The sequence below is a fragment of the Aythya fuligula genome, chromosome 2 (assembly GCF_009819795.1).
Source record: "Aythya fuligula isolate bAytFul2 chromosome 2, bAytFul2.pri, whole genome shotgun sequence".
In the NCBI taxonomy this organism is placed as follows: domain Eukaryota; kingdom Metazoa; phylum Chordata; class Aves; order Anseriformes; family Anatidae; genus Aythya; species Aythya fuligula.
Window position 1 is genome coordinate 81847361 of NC_045560.1, and position 12887 is coordinate 81860247.

At 45.4% G+C, this 12887-nt stretch overlaps 2 protein-coding genes across 2 annotated transcripts in view; one reads left to right on the forward strand and one right to left on the reverse strand.

Annotated features, from left to right (window-relative positions):
* Positions 1–2289: 2289 nt before the first annotated feature.
* PSMG4 (proteasome assembly chaperone 4) lies at positions 2290–6694 on the forward strand. The gene is made up of 3 exons (XM_032180600.1): positions 2290–2519; positions 2602–2677; positions 6433–6694. The coding sequence occupies exons 1-3, from the start codon at positions 2325–2327 to the stop codon at positions 6552–6554; spliced, it is 393 nt and encodes a 130-aa protein (XP_032036491.1). The 5' UTR covers positions 2290–2324; the 3' UTR covers positions 6555–6694.
* Positions 6695–11504: 4810 nt separating this feature from the next.
* SLC22A23 (solute carrier family 22 member 23) overlaps positions 11505–12887 on the reverse strand; it is a 91359-nt gene continuing 89976 nt past the window's right edge. Inside the window, exon 10 of the mRNA XM_032180843.1 lies at positions 11505–12502. Coding sequence (XP_032036734.1) covers positions 12145–12502 — 358 coding nt within the window. The 3' untranslated portion in view covers positions 11505–12144. The remainder of the gene's footprint in view (positions 12503–12887) is intronic.

Here is a 12887-nt window from a genome sequence, read left to right on the forward strand (position 1 = left end):
TTACTCCTCTGCAGAAGGGCAACAAATTGAGAAACCTGGAACATTCCAAGACATCAGAGCCTTCACCAATAAATATTAATGGTCAATTGCTTTCTCACACACCAAATTCATGCTTATGCAGAAGCAAAATTGCAGGATGCACTTCAGAATCAGAAAACATTTCCTTCTCTCACTGACATCCCAGCTCATAATTACGTGCATCTACTCACTTTTGAGTTAACAGGAAGATTTACTCCTGGCTTAGAGCTATACAAGAGGAAAGGCTGCAGAGCCAGGGTCTAGGATCTGGTAACTCCCACGGGCAACATAAATTTTGGAGAAGAAAAAGGAGCGTGGAAGTGCTTGCCTTTAAACCACACTCCTGGGGCTTGGACCCCATCTCAGCAGGAGCATAAGTGTATCCATGTACGCATGCAGCACTTTTGCTGCAGAATCTTCACTTTATCATTGATTTGCTATCCAGTGTCTCACAGCAGTTTATGCTCTTTCTAGCCTTGTACCTGACAAATAAGACTGACTATAATGAGCTCAGCTTTCACAGCTGCAGAATAAAGATGAAAGCATTAAAGGAAATGTACGAGGCTTCCTTTGCTGCTGGATCACTTTCCACCCTAATTTTGCAGGGGCTCTGATGGCCTTGCAGTGTTTTAATTAGGAAATACATTTCACACTTGATGGTCTAGTTCTGCACGGCTCCACTCGCTCTTCACAACTGTGCTGCAAATGGAAATGCTTACCCCCCATTTGTCTTGCCAGATGAATGCTTTTCCTCTTCTGAGCTTGAATGCAGACCTAGTGTGATTTACAGAGAGCAGCTACATTTCACAAAAATAGTTAGATACGTAGAACCACACACATGTGGAAGAGCCCGATGACTTGGCTTCAGAGGTCTGCAGGTCTTAGGCTTCTAATGAGAGCTACTAGAGCTCCTCATGTCTGAAGGGAGTCCTGATGAAGAAAAAGATCAGAATGTGACAGAAAAGTGCTGCTACCCCCTGGGGAGGAGCAAGCCTATAGACAGTCTTGGAAGTAAGAAAAGAAACCTGTACTTGATGCGGTAGCACCAGGGAAGAAACTGGTCAACTCCCACCTCAAAACAGGAGATCATTTAAGCATGTATTTAGCATACAAAGAGGCCCAAATCTCTACCTAGTGGGAAAAGATACTCTAGACTAGAGCTTTGTTAGGTTGGATCCTCTACTGGGCTCTACAGTGCTAACTCTGCCCAGATGCAGCTGAGAAACCAGCTCTGAACACCTAGAGAAGGACTTACCCATAAACATAAATTTGTCCACAAAGCCCTGAGAACCTTGCCTTTCACACTAACCTCTCTTGTAGCTAATGGAAAGCACATAGGAGGGGGATGCTTCTCCTCCCTCAGAAGAGATCTAAAGCAGCTTAGCTGAACTGTGCCCTGAATTGCTTCTTTCTCTTCCCTGATAAAGGTAGCCTGGGGCAAATTTCCAACACCTGCAGATGGTTAATCACAGGAACCTCACCACCAACACCTGTGTGGCTCCTGGTAGAAATATCCAATGCTTTTTTTTTTTTTTTTTTCTTAATTATTTTCTGCAATACCTGCGATAGATTTCCCTGGTTTAGACAACTGATGTACCCCACCTCTGAAGAAACAGCAAACCTATGGCTGCAGAAAGAGGAACGTGACACAAAGGGAAGAGCTTGGAGCCTGCCAGGAGCACGCAAACAGCACTCAGCCCCTTCCAAGGCAGCTTTGTCACCAGTTTGCCTGCTTCCTGCAGTTCCTGAGGGCTCAATGTCAGTGCCCAGCACGCCGCTGGGACAGCTGGAGGCTGCTTTTGGAGCAGCAACGCGTCTGCGGCCACCATTTGGAGGCCAACCCACGTGGAGACAAAGCCTTTGGGCAGGCTGGGGACCAGCAAAAGTGCTCTGGCGTAGCCCGAGCCTGCCGTAACCGCTTGGGCGAGCAGCAAGGGACAAATGTAGGGCAGAGGAGGTGGCTGCGGGCTGATCCTGTGCGTGGAGGGCGGCTGAGAGGCCGGCTGGGCTTAGCACCGCATGGGCAGAAGCGAGCAGGGTGGAGGGCTTGGTCTGTGGGAGGCGCAGGGAGATGCGTTAAGACAGGGGATGCTTTTTGCTTTATTTATTTATATTTTGTTTATTTATTTTTTTATTCCTGGTGTTTTGATGCGAGGCCTCAGCGTTCAGGAAGGGAAATTTGGCTGTCTTGGGGCCTGAGCCAGAGCCGGGGCCGTCCCGAGGGCGGTGCTCAGCCGGTGCCCGCCCTCCCCGTGTGCGCCGTGCGGGGCGGGCGCTGCTGGGCAGGGCCTGCGGGCTCCGTGCGGATGGAGGAAGGGAAGGAAGGGAAAGAGGAGGCGGTGGCGATGGTGGAGAGCGGCATCGTCCTGCACGACTTCAGCGGCCGGCTGGGCGAGCAGCGGGTGCACTTCCACGCCATGCGGCTGCGGGACTCGCTCTTCCTCTGGGTGGGCGCCGCGCCCGCCTTAGCCAGCCTGGCCGTGGCCATGTGCAGCCCCCGGGTGAGCATCTCTGTCCCCGTCCCTGTCCCTGTCCCCATCCCCGGTGGGGACAGCCCTCGCCAGCCGTGTGCTCTGCCCGCAGGACGGCGTGCCCGTGTCCACATCGCTGCTCGGGGACCCCTCGGACACCGCCTCCGCCTGCCTGGCGCAGCGCCTGGGTACGTGGGGGTGGGCGAAGGGGCTGGGGCAGCCCCAAAAGCATCGTGCCCGGGGACACCCGGGCTCCTCGGGGTTGTTTTTGGGGTGTGGGGAGGCGTGCTTCTCGTGTTGCAGCTGAAGGAGCCGGGTAGGTCTTCCTCCTGATCCGGATCTTCACTGCAGGCGGCGTGTCAGCAGGCTGCATCCTCAGGCGGCTTCATGAGCCTACACCACTTTCTCCTCGGCCACCCCTGCATACATCAGAAAGGGTTGCTCAACAAGAAACACAGCACTAGTGCCCTTCCTCATCCTGATATCTTCTGGCAGGCACCGTAGCAGGCTGCTGGCAGCGCTGTCTCTCACCAGATTCAATCATTTCCACTTTAAAAACTCCACGGGATACTGTGCAACATCATTTCTTTACGTGCAGCCATTGCGTTAGCCCTAAGACCTCAGCTAGCAAGAATGTAGTCAGACACTGCTATCATCGGATAACGTGTTACAGTTTTATTTCACTTTCCCTTTGCCCTCCTGCTTGTACAGACTCGTTTCTTGCAGGTCATGCTCTGAGATTTGTGCGGCTAACACCTCAGCTGTGCAGGTGGTTTCCACCTGCTCCTGCATTATTGGCACTAGCAAAAGGTTCATTTCAGATTTCAGAGCTAGAATTTGTGATTGCCATGTCTTGTTAGTTCTCTCAGTATTTTTAGGATGGGTCACATTTCCCATTTCTGCGCCCGCTAACCTCTTAGTTGCAGTTTTCCTTGCTAGTCAGTCCCATTTTTGTTCTTTATAGATCCTGTTGTTACCCATTCTCTTCTGCTTAGGGCGTACTATATTGAGGAGGACCTATAGGCCTTTTCCACTTTTGATTGGAAAGTTGATAACACTTCTGGCTTTGACTAATCACATGCTTCCTCTTCACATTTGCTAATTTTGAGAAGAGAATTGAATCTTTCTGATTCATGCACCTTAGTTTTTAGGCTTCCATCCAGCAATTTAATGTAGGCCAAGCCAGCTCACGGTCTCTTAGGCCACAATTATTTTCCCCAAACCACTGCAAGATCCTCACTAAGCACCTCTGTATCTTCTTTGTTTCACGAAGTGTGTGGTAAAGAAATCTGTGTTCTGCCTTGAATAGAAATACCAGGCTCGGCATTTACTGCTGTTTAGCTTTCCTCCGGGAAATTAAGTCCTCAGTACTCCCACAACTGCTGTAATAACAGACATCACTGTTCACAGCCAAATCTGGCCCATAGCTGTGTTTCTGAGATAGCCTTTTTAACCCCCCTGCCATGTGGTAACCTTCAGGCAGGCAATAGCTTTTTTTTTTCTTTCTTCTCTCCATGCTGTCACCATTTTTTTCTGTGCTGCTTCCATTCTGCTCTTGGCAGGCACTGATTTAAGTAGCACACAATGCCACCTGGAGGCAAGTATTATTATTTCTTGTGCTTTCCAGTTACATTCTATCACCTGCATTTTGTTTCTGCAGTGCCAGGTTTCTGTCCCTGGAGCAGGAGTTTCAGTGCTTCTGTGTATCAGTGTATGCGCATCCGCCCCTTATTTTCTTTGTAGTCTGATAGGGTTCCTATTCAGAACAGCTGTATTTAGTGTATTGTCTCTCTCTCTTCCCAAATTTCCTCTTTTATTTATTTTCCTCACTGCTGAAGGGACACTCACTGTGTTCCTGTTCCTCTTTCTACCCCTTTCTGTCTGTATCAGGTGCAGGGACTGTTTCCCACCACCCTAACTGCTTGCTCTAGCATGAGGTGTATTTACCTAGTTGAGAAACCTAAATCCTAATTATTTCCCGGGGGGGGGGGGGGTTGAGAAATCCACTTCTAGACAAAGCCTTGTGCATTTAGTGCCCCATTTGTGCCTCCCTTATCTGCACGTCCTGAAATCACAGAGCTTCCAGCCAGTGATTGCTGACTAGTGCCATGTCCTCATCTTCCCTCTGTAGGGGCTGGCAAGGTCTAGGTGGACATCACCTCAACCTCTTCTTTGAGTCTTTCCCACCCAGGCACAGTTGTCTCCAACATGGCACAAAGGGTCTATAAACTTATGCCAGATTCTTCCTCCTCAAGCTTGGATGTGGGTCTTTGCTCCTTCCATCACTTCATAGCAGTGAGTCTGTGCTGCTGTGGTGCCTTTGGACGCTCAGTGTCCCAGACAGGGAGCTGCTGAGGAAGCTTGATCTCCGAGACTGAGTCGGATCTTATGCAAACATAATCAAGAAGCTGAGTTTTGACACTGCAGCGTATGCTGCAGGCTTGTTAAGAGAGAATAATGGTATTAATTAGTTCAGAATTAACACGGCACTTAGGGTATAATGATGAAGCACTAGTGCTTACAAAACATACTGCTTTGTACCACAAAATCTGGTGCCAAGCACTAATTTTTTGCTATCGTGGCAACACGTTGCATTACATTAACATTTCGTAGTGCCAAGTCTTGAAAGGCAAATGAGTCCTTGAGTTTCAGAAGCAGGTCACTGGGGTTTCCTCTGTGTACTAAGCTGGAAAGCTGGTAGCCTGTTAGAACAGAAAATGGTAATAAATCGATTTGTGCCATTAAAATACCTCAAAGGAGTAGTTCAACTGTACTTTCTCTGTATATATAATAATTGCATATTATATGTATTGTAAATATACATACAGGTTTTCTGAAGCTAGCTTTCCAGTTTAAAAAGAATGGAGATATTACACATTCTGGTGTCTTTATTTCCAATTTTTAAATTCAGATGATGTTTCTGAATATTCATCAGTACAGCCTGATTTCTCTTTGAGACTGTCAGCTCCCAGTTTATTCCCTGCCAGGAGTATCTTGTGACCCAAATAGCATTTTTGCCTCTTATTTTGCCCATCTCACTTTAAACCTAGTGCTTACCTCTCTCCTATGGTGAGAAACTCTTCACAAAGTTTATTTTTTTGCAGCGTATTAAAAGAGCTCCAAAACAGATATATTGTAATGGTAAAATCTGAGTAAGGATTCCATTTTACTTATAAAATGCTTCTTTATGTTACCTATTTCACTCTGATAATTAAGTCTTCCTGCCCCAGTGGACATTGTTTTTGTTGCTGTTAATTAGTTCTGTCATGGAAGACAGCTCTTGATTTTATATTACCTCTCTCTAGGTAGTTACCAGTACAGTAGCCTGGAAATTCTGATTAGTTTTGTGATGTCCAAAATGCTCTCTGGCATCCTGGAGTGTTCACAGACACTGGATAAATAAAGGTTACAGGAAACACAATAATTGACAGGAGGCTCAGACAAAAGCGATGCACACTTTCAGGGGCCTTTTTAGGGGGTTCATAATAAAACAAACAAACAAACAAACAAACTTTAATGGTGGCCTGATCGCTTTCCTGTTGACTTCCTCTATTTTTCATAGCACTGACTTACTAACGTATAAACCAAATTTCAGTGATGAGATTTAGGTAGTCTGTTGTTTCACTTAAACTGTACTATAATTTAAGAATTGTCCAAAATCCATGAAAGTCACTGGGAGTTTTTCCAGTGACTAGTAGCATTTGCATCAGCCCAAAATCTAGTTCATAGTCACTGTGCCTACATTGCTCACTTCAGTGACATGCATGGCTTATATTGCCCAACATGCCAATGCTTGGGTGCTTGTTCTGCTGTTCATTTATAGCTGGGTCCATCATGGGAGGAGTGGAGATGGCATAAAAATCTGTATGATGGGCTTTTTGAATACTTTCATCACTTTTATGTAAGAGCAAACTGTACCTGAATACTCTGTTTTGTGTTTTAGCCAGGAAGACGAAAAAACAGATATTTGTCAGCTACAATCTTCAAAACACAGACAGCAATTTCACCTTACTCATAGAAAACAGGATCAAAGAAGAAATGACGGCGTTTCCCGAGAAGTTCTGACTTTGCATCATTGTACAATAACTTAAGGTTTTGTTTCAGAAAAAGTGAGTGCACTTTTCACACTGACATTTAGTATACTTACTTTGTATTGCTTTGATTGAATTTGCATTTGTTATTAAATGTAGCTGGACCTAAGTACAGCTGAACCTGGAATTCTTTTTTTTTCCAAACTTACTACTCTGGTAAATGGGCCAGAAACATGCTGCCACGCAATAACATCATCATAGAAGTGCATGCAGTGTCTGGCCTTCCTGCAGTGAAATCAGTGGGAAATCAGTGCCAAATTCCAGCAGTACAATTGATTCACCACGCAGTAGTATTGAACACAGTACAGCAGCTTTTACTTGTTCAGATGAAAACCTATGAGGGTAACAGAGAGCATTGTCTTTTGCTTCAGAGGAGAACAATGCCATTAGTAGGAATGCTGAGTATTAGAAATGGAACCATGTGGCTTGTGTATTGAATAGCTGTAACATAAAATGATCCTTGCCTTGCTCTATCATTTTAGTTACCAGTGGTTGTAATAGTGCTAAACACTGGATTTCCTTCCATCTCTTGGACACTGGGAACACTGGAAGGTTTTCACAAAGGGTTTTCTGTACAACAGCAAGGGTCTACATAGAAGAAAAGTGCACAGCTTGACTTTTGGAGCACCAGGTAAGACTGTTGGGCTGCTAGAAAACCATGGGGTGTATAAGTTGAACATACCCGTTAGAACAATCAGAGCAATCAATTCCAACACTACAAAGCAGCCTGTTGCTACACTCTAGACTGGCTTTTGGGTAGGATATCCTTTCAAAGGCAGATCCCTGTGCTACTTTTTCCAACAAAAATAGCAGCTAAAAACCAGCTATGCAAAAAAAAAAAAAACAGCCAATAACAAAACTCAAACCCACCATAAAGCCAATGGCATAATGACCATTTGCAACCACCAATACGTGCTGTGCTACTGCAAGTAGCACCTGTTATTCCCAGCAGTTTGGAAGAATGCTGAGCACAGCAACCTGATAAGCAAATCAAGTTGTTTTTTTATTGCAAGCTGACTCAGCCAAGCTTCCAATACAGATGAAAAACAGTAACGCTGCTGCTGGGCCACCTCGTTGTAGACAACTGTCATAATCCCCTAGAGAAAAATGTTCTGCACTTACCTTCTTGTGGCCCTGTTAGCGCAATTAAAAACTGTAGCTGAAGGTTGCTGGTGCATGACCCCAGATCACAGCCAGTCTCTTGCTGTCTCTGAATGGGTTTTGACCATCCATGGCTGTACACTTACCGTCAACATTGCGGATTTGACATGGGAGCACTGGGCCCTTTCTTACCTGGTAGGCACAGCTGACAATGCAAGTAGCACAAAGCAGCTGGTGAAGGAGATCTTAATTTATACAGCCCAGGAAGTAGAGTCAACTGTTCTTCCGTAACTGAATGTAAAGGATAATTAGTTGCAAATCAGTGTGTTGATTTAATTAGCCCGATTAAAAATCAGTTCGTTCTATTTTAGAGGAGCGTAGGACTTTGTTGAGGGCTCACCAGAAATCACGGTGTGGGAGACAGACCAAGGAAAACAAACTGATGGGACAACATCTTTTTATTCTGTACATTTACATACAAAGTTTCTCAGTAGGTACAACAGATGTAACATCATGCAGACATTTAGCTTTTAAGACTGTTTTCAGTACTCAATTTAAGCTTGTGCTATGAGGAAGCACCACCAGACTATTCATGTTCAAAACATACAGTAATACGATTCTTTAAAACTTCATCGGAAACCGAAATGGGGAGGGAACTCTCACCCACTAGACATTACACACTGTTACTCCTTTCCCAAAACGTTTTACACAATACATTTAAAATGAGGTTTGTCATTTTTCTTTAAAAAAAAAAAAAAAAAAAAAAAACTTACAGTGGGGGAGATCATCCCACACTTAATAGCGTTGTCTTATGTGCCAGCTACAGGCGCAACTTGACTTGACATTCACAGAGTTCGTTTAATGGCACTTCTGCTTCCAATTTGGTGACCTTTAGTGTTTGGCTCCAGGAAGTGGCAACAGTTAAGCAAAATACTTCCATGAAAAAACAAAACAAAACAAAAAACAAACAAACACAAAAACAAACAAACAAACCACACAAAAAAGCAGGCTCACCAAAACTGCAAGGTAAATCAGACAGAACCCTTTTGGAGTTGCCACAAAACACCCCCAAACGCACGACAGCTTTCCCCACACTGTCGTTATCTGTTTGTAGTGTGTCTGGCAACAAAAGCATCACGGAAATCTTAAAAGGAAAGAAAACCAGATCAAGCATAATGTAACTTTCACACTTTTGTTTGAAGTAACAAAGAAGGAAGAAAGCCCTTAAATGCTAAACCAAAAGAGAGAGAGAAAAAAAATCCACAGATGGACTTAAGAGGTTACCGAAGGTTCACAGAAAAAGACTAACAGGGACAGGACCGCTCTGAGGGCTTCCTCTGTTGTGGTGGCCAGGAACGGCCATCGGAGGAAAGCAGTTCCCAGCGATGGCTACAGAGGAGAGCCGATGGAGGAGCTGATGGGCTGGCTGGTGTGCGGAGCACTGTCCCGATGCAGAGCACGGTGAGCAGCCAGGCATTTCATTTCTGCCCTGCTGCCACTCTGAGCACCTGCCCCCTCCTCAGAGAGCTCTCCCACACTTCAAAGCTTTTCAGCTGTGCGTTTGTGTACAAACAAACAATACAAACAACTTAAGGAAACAGTTAATTCAACGTTTCAGCATGATAAGCTACCGATTTTATGTTTTATTGTCATGACAGAGGCGGAGGGCCAGACCGGTGCGAGAAGTTGGAGCTCCCCACATTGCAGGAGATCAGTACCTGGTTTCAGACCAAAAAACAAGCAGCAAATCAAGTCAATTTCATAAGAAATTATTTAAAAAAAAAAAAAAAAAAAAAAAAGCCAAGTGTTCCTGTCACCTAGTGTGTTTATTACATAAACGCTGATATGTTTAAACAACCATTCTCTTCCCTGGGCCCGCCTGTCGTCGGAGAGCAAACACCAGAATAGGAAACGATAAAGCGCTGTGGACAACAGCACACTGGGACCGCTAGCCCTGCTGGAAGCAGCCAGTTCAGTAGGCTTGTGAAGGGGCCACTAGAGCTGTGCTGCAGCTTGAGTGCACACGCACAGAGACCTTTTCCTCCTCCGTTAAGACCTGTTCTGCTCCGCCCGTTTTCCTTGTGAACCCTCCTTCTTTTTTCCCCCCCCAGTGTGTGTGGCTTGCCACAAGCATCTGACATGGAAGGCAAAAGGTATTGCACGGATTTGGCACGTGGATACTGCGTGGACTTGAAAGGCCTTGTTTGTTTGTTTTTTTTGTTTTTTGTTTTCTTGGGTGAGCACGGATCACGGAAGTCTCAGCACAGAACAGAAAGAGGGAAATGGCCACTCTCAAGCTGGGCAATAAAACCGAAGTGTAACAAGCAAGCCTAGCAAAGGTGAAAAAACAGTAGGGTAACTTTGGGCAAAATTACCATCAACTGGTCCAGTGTTTCTTACCGGGCTCGGGAAGAACCCAAATGTCCACATCCTCTGTACAAAAATTAGCAGCTTTAGGACAACATCGCTATCCCGACCACGACAGTCTCTGTCGCTTCTGCAGGTCTACCTGTCCTCCTGTGCTCGGCACCGTCTGAGACGTGCTACGGACCTCAGCACCCGCCCAGGAGCATCTCTCTGATTTACTGGGGACTGTAAGAGGACATTGGCAGCCTAACGGAGGATGGAAATTGTTAGGTACAGTAGTTAGTAGACAATATATATATACACAGCAAAGGAGGAAGGGGCAGGGCAGGCAGAGGAGGAAAGTGCAGATGAGCGCTTCCCATGCTTGTGAACGAAAGATTTACATCAAACATAGTGGCAATCATATGGGCACGCAATACAACATTGACATCCTGCTGCTCGGTTTGTTCAAATGTCCGCACTACTGAGCAATCACAAATGGATGGCCTGAGTGAAAAAGGAAAAGAGGGAGGGAGGGGAGGAAGGTTAACTACAATGCAAGAAAGCTGTTCGTTTACAAAGCCCTTGCATTGAACAAGATCCTCACAGTCATCACACGGTGAGAACCGAAAGCCGATGGCCAAAGCAAAAAAGCTGGTTTGGGGACTGGAGGAGAGAAGTGGCCGTTACCAAAGTACCATCTGTACAACACGACAAATTGGATGTTCGTTTTGCTTCTCATAGAGTGGCATCAATCCAATTTAACTTTTTTCTTTCTTTTTTTTTTTGTTTTAAAACTGAAAGAAAATCCTACAAGAGCAGCTGGGGAAGGAGGGCAATACAGGTGAGTTCACCGTGTATTCTTGGGTCAGAACCAGAAACCATCCCTAAAAGACCCAAGACGGCCAACAACAAACCTTAAATCATTACTCACAGGTTATCAATTCATTCCTTTCAGACAGTCACTTAAGAATTTTGTCCGCTTAAATAGGTAACAAAAACTCTGGTTCTAAAAACAGGCAGGGCAACGCCAGGATGCTCATTTCCCAGGAGAGGGACTCCTAGCTGTGCTGCCTTCAGAAATAAGAAGTACAGACCATAGCCAATGCTCTTTACTTTTTGTCCCTGCTGGTTTATGCTCTTCTCCTGGAGCTGTCAGTCACAGATTCTAGACCTCCTGCTAATTAAAGCCACTCTCGTCAAAATTAATTTTTGCATCATTGGTCAAATCATTTCACTTACACGATCTACATTAGTATTAAACACCAGCAGGAACAGTCTAAAATGTATTAATGGAATCTTAAAACGCATAAGGCTGATTCTCATTGAAAAATCAGCCTGTTTGGGTAGGATTTTCTTCACTGCATTTGATGAGGAAAAGAAAATTAACTTTTAAATGCATATGGGCTATAAAAAGAAACATAATCTGCCTAAAATGCAGTCAGAGTTTGAGTCACAACAGGTTTTGCTTTGTTTCTTTTTTTTTTTTTTTTTTGGTGTATACAAACACAGCAGGAAACCTGGGCGCTTGGACTTTCTAGACAGGCAGAACAACATTGCACAAGTCTAAATATCAGTCAATTCAACTTTGCAGTGATACCTCCTTCCTTTAAAGAAACACAAAAAGGAAACAAAAAAAAACAACTCCCCCCCCCCCCCACGGTTTCTTTCTTGGAATGGCTGCACCTCTTATAATAAGATGGCTTCGTTTTTGTGATCTATGAAAGGAAAAGGAAATAAAGTGCTTCTTGAGAACAAATCAAAATAAATATACGTATTTAATGGCAGGAAAAAAAGAGTTCTGAAGGGCTACCTCCAGCCAGGTCTTTTCTCAGATGAGTTATTTTCCCCCATAATTTTTTCAAGAGCAACCTGCACAACGGTTGACAATTCCTCCAAGTCGCTTTAGCAGCAGAGTTGAATTCTCCCAAGTTTGCGTCTGCTCCGTCACTGGTTTGTAAAACCTGTGCAAAACACCTTTGCCCAAAGGTCTGCTCTTCCTGCACAACAGCGTCAAACAAAATACCAAATAAAAGAGGAGAAGGTAAAACAAAACAAAAGGGGAAAAAGAAAAAAAGAAAAAAAAAAAAAAAGGAGAAAATCCAACCCAGTTACAGTTACATAGGCTTCATCCCGTTGGCAGTGGTGTTCTCAGAGATGCCATCGCTCACAGCTGCCGAGTCGTGGAGGCCCGAGTAGTCCTTGAGTTCAGAGTTTGTCAGGAGCAGGGGCTGCTCCCCCTTCTTGTGCGGCAGGAGGGGCTGCCGGGTGTAGTGCTCCCCGTCCGGGATGTTCTCGGGCAGGTTCTGGTTCTTGCTCTCTGGCAGCAGCAGGATGCAGATGATGCAGATGAGCGTACAGCAGGCGAAGATGACGTGGTGGAGGAAGTAGCCTTTCTGGTTGTGCAGCTCCATGATGGGGGCGGTCAGGCGGCCGAAGCCCGCGCTGGCCAGCACCAGCCCCAGCCCGCCTCCCCTGCAAACACAACGGAGGTGAGAGCCTGGCCCTGCGCTGGAAGAACACCCAAAAATGCCTTGGTACCCCAGGCTATCCTGTTCGGCAAGCAATTTTGGCACATGGGCTCCAAAATCTCTGAGGCAAACCTGCTTTGCTCAAGGCTTTCATGCTGGGCAATTGCCCTAGGAGGGAGTTTTTGCTGTTGCTTTGCTGTTGTAGATCATTACTGCCTGTGTGTGGAAAATAGCTGCACTCACACAAGCATCTCTTCACACCCATGTAATTGCACCCACGTAAGGAGAAGAGAAGCTGTAAGGTGTGGGTACATAGACAGCCCTCTAATATATTCCCATTTCCATGTGTTCTCACATTCAGCAAGGGAAAACCAGATTTTGCTTAGCAT

What these genes read in the sequence shown, in the direction of transcription:
- PSMG4 (XM_032180600.1), top strand. Translation starts at nt 2,325, where the DNA reads ATGGAGGAAGGGAAGGAAGGGAAAGAGGAGGCGGTGGCGATGGTGGAG. An exon ending in TGGCCATGTGCAGCCCCCGG is followed by an intron (nt 2,520 to 2,601) that starts GTGAGCATCTCT and finishes CTCTGCCCGCAG; the next exon opens with GACGGCGTGCCCGTGTCCAC. An exon ending in CTGCCTGGCGCAGCGCCTGG is followed by an intron (nt 2,678 to 6,432) that starts GTACGTGGGGGT and finishes TTTGTGTTTTAG; the next exon opens with CCAGGAAGACGAAAAAACAG.